General features: G+C 44.6%; 1 protein-coding gene across 1 annotated transcript in view; it reads right to left on the bottom strand.

Annotated features, from left to right (window-relative positions):
* The window catches only part of LOC311050644 (alkaline phosphatase-like), a gene marked incomplete at its 3' end in the record, with an annotated part of 26,225 nt that continues 16,421 nt past the window's right edge, over nt 1-9,804 (bottom strand). The window contains exons 9-11 of the mRNA XM_084064730.1: nt 7,137-7,328; nt 881-1,000; nt 1-440 (exon numbers count right to left, since the gene is read on the bottom strand). Of these exons, the coding sequence (XP_083920856.1) occupies nt 1-440; nt 881-1,000; nt 7,137-7,328 (752 nt within the window). The remainder of the gene's footprint in view (nt 441-880; nt 1,001-7,136; nt 7,329-9,804) is intronic.

Below are 9,804 nucleotides of genomic sequence, written 5' to 3'. Positions count from 1 at the left end.
TCAGTGCAGCATGGCAGCGAGCAGGGCACTTAGGAGCACTGCCACCAGCGTGCCAGGGCTTCCCAGGGGCTTAAACGCTGCGGCTGTGGTGCCGGGGGGATCTACGGGAGCCGTGGTTTGTGGATGAGTGGTGTGGGTGGGATCTACGGGAGCCGTGGTTTGTGGATGAGTGGTGTGGGTGGGATCTACGGGAGCCGTGGTTTGTGGATGAGTGGTGTGGGTGGGATCTACGGGAGCCGTGGTGTGTGGATGAATGCTGCAATGCCTCTGGTCGCTGCCCACGCAGGCGGCATATCCCATGGCATGGGCTATGTAGTTCTGCTCGTGGACGCCCTGGAAGAGGTGTGCCATGGGCCCACGGGCCAGCACCGGCACGTCCTCCCCGCCGTGCGTGGTCGATTCCATGGGGACCCCAGATTGTTGGACGTAGTCCTTAGCCTCTGATGGATGGATAGACAGGAAGAGAGAGAGAGAGAGAGAGAGAGAGAGACACACACAGAGTGAATACATTGGTTCTCAAAGTGCGGTTAATATAGCACTTTGAGAACATATAGCAATATAGCAAGTGTGGTTAATATAGCATCACAATAATTTTAACCACTTTAACCATATTATATACTTTGCTATTCAAAAATAGCAGATATGCAATTGTGGGGGTCCTTGACATGAAAACGTTTGAGAACCACTGAATTAAGAGACTAGGAACAGATATCTAAACTCTAAAAGGTAATTCCAGCACTCTTTTCTCCTGTGTGTGTGGAAGAAAACATGTCTCTGGAAGTAACTGAGAAGATAAAACCTGTTAAAGTCACGTTGAATAACTAATAGTTAAAGGGGCTGCAGTGACCGTTAGAGGACTGACAAATGAAAGGGGCTTTACTTGTGTCAACTTTCCGGATGTCGGGGCGCTGGCCATCAACCCTCTTGCCGTACCCAGGTCCATTGCCGTACATCAGAGTAGTGAAAGGCAGAAGGTCTGTGGCCCATAAGGTAGATTTACCTAGAAAACACAACCATGGAGATTTGTCCTTCACACATAATGATATTTAGATTGAAAAATCACAAGTGTTGCTGATGTACACATTCCAGCTTTCTTTGTTTATCACATTCACTCACTCAGTTATTCACATGCACACAATTCTATTCCTCTCACACGCATGCCTGATGCCTGATGTCTATTTCTCTCAATATTACATGCATATCCAGGGTTAGTATCACCTTGGACACTGCTGCATCGTCAGCTCTGCTGATATGCCAGCCCTCAGTTGGATAACCTTGTGAACAAATTCTGGGCAATAATTTATTTATACCCATAGCCTCATTTATCCACAAATAGATTGGCTATTTTCGCTGTTTTTCAATCCAACTGTTGTTACAAAGTACAACATAGGGCTGAAGTGATTAATAAGACTAATCAATTCAGTTGATTATGTTTGGGGCGGCAGTGGCTCAGGGGGTTGATCGGCCACTTGGAAGGTTACTTATAACCCACTCAGTCCTTTGATCAAACCCTCGCGCACGCACGCACGCACAGTGTAGTAAGTACTTTTACTCAAGTACTGTACTTTTTGAGGTATTTGTACTTTACTTAAGTATTTCCAATTTCCAATACTTTTACTACTAATCCACTACATCTCGGATCCAAATATTGTACTTATTTGAAAACTTCAGTTACTAGTTAGTTTGTAGATTTTGATTATTATTACAAAACATACATTACCCACTTCAGCCCTATATACGTTGGCCATTGACGCATTGTGAGCTTGTAGATCTGCTATTTTCTACAAAATAGAGCTTGTAGATGTGTGCTATTTTCTACATTGCAGTATTGATACTTTTACGTAAGTAAAAAAAAATGGATTACTTTTCCCATCACTGCACACACACACATACAGGGCAGGAGTCTCCAAGGGAAGACTGCGAGAGGTCAGGGGTTGGATTGAACCTCTCTCTCTCTCTCTCTCTCTCTCTCTCTCTCTCTCTCTCTCTCTCTCCCTCTCTCTCTCTCCAGGTGAGGCATTAGCCCACGGCATCACCCCGCTGATGAAGCTCTCAGTGTTTCGCTGAGGCATTAATCACATGGCCAGTTGGGAGCCAGCGGGGAGATGGAGAGAGAGCCGAGGGGGTGATGAGGAGGAGAGGGTGAAATGAGGATAGGAGAAGGAGCGCCGAGCTCCGTGTGGGAAGTAGACATTATTTACCGTCGGTTCAGTTTGCTCTGACATCTCGGAAAGCCCACAGACAGAGAGGAGATGACAGGAGGAGGGAGGAAAGGAAACAGAGGACAGACGAGGATGAAGGGAAGACCGAGAGAGAGAGAGGAGGTGGGGTGAATGAGGGAATGAGAGATTTAAGAGGCGAGGAATATATAGGCTACTTTAGAGATGATACCAATGCAGATGAAGAACTGGGGAAAGACACGCATAACGCCGTAAGGGGTTAAAAAGAAGAGGGGCGACAGTGAGGGAGAGAGTGAGGTGGAGGAAGGGGAGAGAGAGGGAGAGAGAGAGAGAGAGAGAGAGAGAGAGAGAGAGAGAGAGAGAGAGAGAGAGAGAGAGAGAGAGAGAGAGAAGACGAGGAAGAAATGTCAAGCTACCACTGGCTGCTGAGGAAGACTGGAGCAGAGACAGAGCTAGCAGAACACACACACACACACGCGCGCACACACACACACACACACACACACACACACACACACACACACACACACACACACACACACACACACACACACACACACACACACACACTTACTGCTGTATGTGTGCAAGCATGAAAGAGCATTTACATATTCACATATCGATGCCCACACACACCCACGCAGGTTCACACATTCGTACATACACACATAGCCTACGTACGCCTACACATGCACTGTGTCACACACACAGAGAGAGAGAGAGAGAGAGAGAGAGAGAGAGAGAGAGAGAGAGAGAGAGAGAGAGAGAGAGAGAGAGAGAGAGAGACATACTCTGCTGGAGGGCAGGAGAGGATTGACAGAGCGGAGGGGAAATAATGAGATGGTACAGTGTGGATGAGTGGGCAGATGACTTCTGATTCAAGCCTCATACCGAAATACAACACCAGCCTTCACACAACCCGGGACATTTCCATACGGTTGGCTATTATAGGCACACCCAAAAACGAGGTGGCGCTTGGGGGTGCCTGGCGGCTCCCCCAGCTACTGCACAGAACATATATTATACTGTTTTGACTGATGAGAGGTTCTTGGTTTACCTATGATGATCCTAGATTATTCTACTATTTCTATCCATGTGATGCATTACCTCGTGTTTACCTTGCTAACTGTGAATCGCTCTGGATTAAGATTGTCTGCCTGGAAGTCGTCCCGTGGAGGGGAGGTACTGTCGCGGTCCGCTCCGCGGGCCGTGGACTCATTGCCCTTATATGGTCGTGGACACTTTAGGCCTGTTCTTTAGGCCTGTCACGGTCCGCTCCTCGGGCCGTGGACTCTGACTTTATTATTTAGACCTTCCTGTCCTTATAAGGTCTTGGACTTATTAGGCCTTTGTTCTGTTCTGTACCTAGTCTTGTTATTCTGTTACTCTGTTGTTGTTGCCCTGCGTTTGTTCTGTACCTTATTTTGTAGTCTTGTTTCCTGTTCCGCTTATTGTTACCCGTCTTGTCTCACCTCCCTGTTGATTAGTCATGTTCTCCTCCTGTGTCCTCTTAGTCCCTCAGCCTATCCCAGTGTTGATTGTCTGTTGAGTTCACCTGTGTCTTATTATTTCCCTGTCTATTTAAGCCCTGTGTTTGCTACCTGTCCTTGCTTGTTCATTGTATTATGTTGCGTGCGTTACATCGTGAGTTCAGTCCCTTGCCTGTATTATCACCTTTGAGTTATTAAACCCGTTAAACCGACCAGTTCTGCCTCTGTCTCTCCTGCACTTGGGTCCTACTAGTGCAGCAAGTTAATGGCAGATTTCAAAGGAATCGTTCACTTTGTGATGCAAGCATGAAATTTGGCACAGATACTCTCTAAGGGCCACTGTTATGGAAAAGTGCGCTGGCCACTCAAAAATCCAAGATGGCGACCATTTTTTTCAAGATGGCCACCACCTTAGCGGAGCAAATAGTGATATAATCTTTCAGGTTGTGATACAATGATGACATTTGGCACACATACTCTGTAAGGGCCACTCTTATGGAAAAAGGCACTGACCACTCAAAATTCCAAGATGGAAACCATTTTTTTCAAGATGGCCACCACCTTAGCAGAGCAAATAGTGATATAATCTTTCAGGTTGTGATACAATGATGAAATTTGGCACACATACTCTCTAAGGGCCACTCTTATGGAAAAAGGCACTGGCCACTCAAAATTCCAAGATGGTGACCATTTTTTTCAAGATGGCCACCACCTTAGCGGAGCAGATAGTGATATAATCTTTCAGGTTGTGATACAAGGATGAAATTTAATTGGCACACATACTCTCTAAGGTTCACTCTTATGGATAATGCCGCTGGCCAATCAAAAATCCAAGATGGCGACCATTTTCTTCAAGATGGCCACCACCTTAGCGGAGCAAATATTGATATAATCTTTCAGGTTTTGATACAATGATGAAATTTGGCACACATACTCTCTAAGGGCCACTCTTATGGAAAAAGGCACTGGCCACTCAAAATTCCAAGATGGCGACCATTTTTTTCAAGATGGCCACCACCTTAGCGGAGCAAATAGTGATATAATCTTTCAGGTTGTGATACAAGCATGAAATTTGGCACAGATACTCTCTAAGGGCCACTGTTAAGGAAAAGTGCGCTGGCCACTCAAAAATCCAAGATGGCTACCATTTTTTTCAAAGTGGCCACCACCTTAGCGGAGCAGATAGTGATATAATCTTTCAGGTTGTGATACAAGGATGAAATTTGGCACACATACTCTGTAAGGGCCACTCTTATGGAAAAGGGCGCTGGACACTCAAAAATCCAAGATGGCAACCATTTCTTTCAAGATGGCCACCACCTTAGCGGAGCAGATGGTGATATAATCTTTCAGGTTGTGATAAAAGGATGATATTTGGCACAAATACTCTTTTAGGTCCACTGTTATGAAAAGGGGAGCTAGCCACCCCAAAAAATCAACATGGCCGCCATTTTTCAAGATGACTTCCAGGGGTTGTATCATTATGTCTTATATAGCTTATTATAATAGAGTGAACGTCATTGCACAACCAGGGCACAATGGTGGCATCACTGCTGTGTAACTCAGCCAGGGAGGTCGACGGCAAGTGACAAACAACAATAAAGTTCCAGCAAATTGGCGCAATTTCCTCAGACATAAAGACAACAAGACAGACCTCTTCCACTTTCTGGCTGACAAGATTTCTCACATGACTGTACCAAACATAGTTGTTGTAACCAAGGGACCAGATGTATTGAGTACCTCTGAAACTAGTCTGGTTAGTTTGGATAAATGTTTCCATGAGGAAGCTGATACTTGGATCTTTGTACATGCCAGGCATGCAACAGAGGAGGGTAGCAAAGCTATCATGATCAAAGCCAATGACACTGACATTCTTGTCATAGGACTAAGCATGTTTCCCTCACTTCAGGACCTTGGTCTCCAGCAGCTGTGGGTTGCATTAAGGCATGGTCAGAGCCTAAGGTGGATTGGTGTACATGACCTGTACTGCTGTACTGGACCAGTAAAGACCAGAGGCATACTGTTCTTTCATGCCTTCACTGCTTCACCAAACAAAGCCAATATCCTCCCAAACTAAGTGATGATGACCTGAAGATCCTGGAGAAGTTTGTGGTCCTGATGTACGATCGATCGAGCACAGCTGTCAGTGTGGATGAAGCTAGATTTGACATGTTTGCCCGAAAGCAGAAGCCATTCCTCCAACGAGGGCAGCTCTGATTCAACACACCAAACGTGCAGCGTATCAGGCCGGCTGCATATGGGGTCAACCCACCCAGCGTCAGCCTGAATCAGAAAGTCCAGCTGACTGGGGATGGAAGAAGTTTGGTGAAGAATGGCAGGTCTTCTGGACAGCCAATTCACCACTTGCAGAGACTTCACCAAATCAAGAACTCACCAAATGTGGCTGCAAATAAGGGTGCAGTGGAAGGTGCAAATGTTTCAAATTGGGGTTTGTAAATGTGAGTAAAACTATTTGGGCAAAAACAACATCTTGGAAAATGGTCACCATCTTCACATTTCATGTGTCTGTGATTGTTTTATTGTCAAGTGGCCTTTGGAGACTGCTACTGCCAATTTTCATGTTTGCATCATGACCTGAAAGATTATATCACAAGCTGCTCTGCTAAGGAGAAGGCCATCTTGAAACAAATGGTCGCCATCTTGGATTTTTGAGTGGCCAGTGCCTTTTTCTATAAGCGTGACCCTTACAGAGTATGTGTGCCAAATTTCATCCTTGTATCACAACCTGAAAGATTAAATCATTATCTGCTCAGCTAAGGTGGCCATCTTGAAAATAATTGGTCGCCATCTTGGATTTTTGAGTGTCCAGTGCCCTTTTCCATAAGAGTGACCCTTACAGAGTATGTGTGCCAAATGTCTACCTTGTATCACAACCTGAAAGATTATATCACTATTTGCTCCGCTAAGGTGGTGGCCATCTTGAAAAAAATGGTCGCCATCTTGGAATTTTGAGTGGTCAGTGCCTTTTTCCATAAGAGTGGCCCTTAGAGAGTATGTGTGCCAAATTTCATCATTGTGTCACAACCTGAAAGATTATATCACTATTTGCTCCCCTAAGGTGGTGGCCATCTTGAAAGAAATGGTCGCCATCTTGGAATTTTGAGTGGCCAGTGCCATTTTCCATAAGAGTGGCCCTTAGAGAGTATGTGGGCCAAATTTCATCATTGTATCACAACCTGAAAGATTATATCACTATTTGCTCCGCTAAGGTGGTGGCCATCTTGAAAAAAATGGTCGCCATCTTGGATTTTTGAGTGGCCAGCGCCCTTTTCCATAAGAGTGGCCCTTAGAGAGTATGTGTGCCAAATTTCATGCTTGCATCACAAAGTGAACGATTAAGTCATTAACTTGCTGCACTATACAATCCTGCCCGGACTCAAACCGTGACAAATACAATAAAACAAATCAATATTAGGTTGGGTACTGTACACCCAGTTGTAATTACCCAGAATGCTGTTTCCTCTAAAGCCGTATCCTTGGAAGATGAAGGGGTGGGAGTGGTCTGCCATGACCACGGTGAGAGTCTCCTCCTCATTTGTCAACTCCAGACCTTTGGCGATGGCGTTGTCAAAGGCCACGGTCTCATGCAGCGCCAAGGAGGCCAGGCCGTCGTGGTGAGCCTGGTCAATACGCCCTCCTGAAGCAGGGACACAGGGGCACAAGACAGCAGTGGTGTAAAGTAACTAAGTACATTTACTCAAGTACTGTACTTAAGTAAAATCTTTGAGGCATTTTTGACTTTACCTGAGTATTTTCAAATTTCAAGACTTTTACTTCTACTCCACTGCATCTCAGAGGCAAATATTGTACTTTTATTGTACAATTATTTGAAACCTTTAGTTACTAGTTACTTTGGAGATTTTGATTATTATTACAAAACATACATTACCCACTTCAGCCCTATATACATTTCGGCCATTTGAAAACAGCCGATCTACAAGCTCACAATGCGACGCATTGTGAGCTTGTAGATCTGCTATTTTCAAAAGTTTTTTATACATTTTATACATCTGAAAACTTGTGAAATGGGACATTCTGCATAATGAGTACTTTCTACTTTTGGTACTTCAAGTACATTCTGATACCAATACTTTTGTACTTTTACTCAAGTAAAAATTCAATTCCAGACTTTTACTTGCAACAGAGTATTTCTTTCATTGCAGTATTGATACTTTTACGTAAAGTATAACAAAATGTCAGTACTTTTTCCACCACTGCAAGACAGAAAGCTTGTCAGGTATCGGGTCCCGCCTCTGCTTGACACTTGGAATGACATTGGGCTCCCCTCACTCTAAAGCAGATGACATTAGTATTCTTATCCCTCCTAGCTCCCAGACTATGGAATGACCCCCCCGCCCCCCCCCACCAGTCAAGTCACTGCAGATTCATTCCCCATTTTCCGACAAAGTCTGAAAGCTCACCTCTTCAGACTCTACCTCTCACGCTAGCACTCCTCATTCCTTATCACTTCTTGTTGTCTATTTCGATAGATGCTACTCATACAAATGTGTGTTGGCTATTTGTTCACATATGTATGCTATTTAGAAAGAATATTTGCATGTTTTCAGATGCTAGGTTTATATCCTTAGACTAGATAAGAGCTTGAATTGTAAATTGTACCTGTCACTGAACTCACCTCGCCGTTGCCGTTGATAACCTAAAAGCATGCTTGTTTGCTTGCCTCTATCTGTGGATGTTTACTTACTGTATCTCCATCTGTCTATGTGAGCTCATAAAACGAACTCAACAACAATGGAAGCTAAATGGTTATTTAATACTTAGTCGTGTGCAAGTGTCACGCACTAGAAATAGCCGGTCTACGTGTCAACGACGCTTTGCGCTGCAACATAAACATATCGCTTTCATGATCCACCTCTCTTCCATCAGCCTGGTAGAAAGTGGGGTATATACCGAGGCTAATAAGTTTAGCTCCCAGGGCGCCCATGGTGATTGGGCACACCATATGTCCCCATCTATTGTATAAATAGATTGGCCTGTTATTTCGAAGCCATTGTTTAGAGACACTCAATAGTGCCGTGTGGAGTCCCCTGGCAGATGCCTCAGATTGAAGGGGAGATGGATGAGTGGGGGCCAGGGGCCAGGGGAGCGTAACACTGATACGTCAGCCAGACACGCGCTGCTTAAACCCACACTGCGGCAAACCCATTGAGCTGGATGCGGAATCAATGTCAAGTCACTGGATTTGCTGCTGGCACACAGTGTTCTGTGGCTAAATGTGTTTGGGGAGATGCAGGCAGGTTAGATAATGCAGGGTGCGTCTCATACTGACCTGTTTCCACAATATATAGGCTCTATGTACAGCAGCCATATTGGGAATGAATTGGGGCCCCTTCCTTACTTCCTTCACAGGTGTTACCAATGATACTAATTAAGGCTCCGTTCCATTTAGTGTGGCACAGTGGTTGTCTTATTTTCAAGGACCCCCATAACTCTGAGAGTGTACAAATGGAACCAAATGGACCCGGAAGGGTCCATTTGGTTCCATTTGTACACTCTCAGAGTTACTACACTCCCACCATAAGGGGCCATTTGGGAACCAAAATGGAGTGTTTCTAGTGAGCCACCATGCACGATATCAGCACCCTGACCAGAATGGAACAGAGCCTTCATTAGTGTCATTGGTAACACCTGTGAAGGAAGTAAGAAGAGGCCCAATTTCTTTCCAATATGGCTGCTGTGCATAGAGCCTATTGACGCTCTCAACACGAGAATACCCAAATATACGGATGATGTCAATTCATAACTCATCATGTCAATTAAAGTGTGTATAACTAGCCTTGGTCACTGTATGATTATGATCGGATACATTTGATCAATAATAGGCCATCTTGAAAAAAACATGGCTGTTGGATATTTTTTAGCACTTATAGAGTATTTGATGTACTGACATAAGTAATGAGAGATGGGCAATAATGTTTGGAGATGGATAGAACGGTAGGGTGGATGGCTGACTATATGGATGGAGGGGGCGGGGTGTCACAATTAGATCATGGTCCTTTTCCAGAATAATAATTGTGTATTCATGCATAGATTTCCATTATTTGTGGCAGTTATGGTTAATGAAAATGATATGGTCTTGTCTGCTTCACAGA

Source organism: Gymnoscopelus microlampas (assembly GCF_963454915.1).
Source record: "Gymnoscopelus microlampas genome assembly, chromosome: 8".
Lineage (NCBI taxonomy): Eukaryota > Metazoa > Chordata > Actinopteri > Myctophiformes > Myctophidae > Gymnoscopelus > Gymnoscopelus microlampas.
Note: the sequence above shows the minus strand (reverse complement) of the source record. Positions and strands in the feature narration are given on the sequence as shown.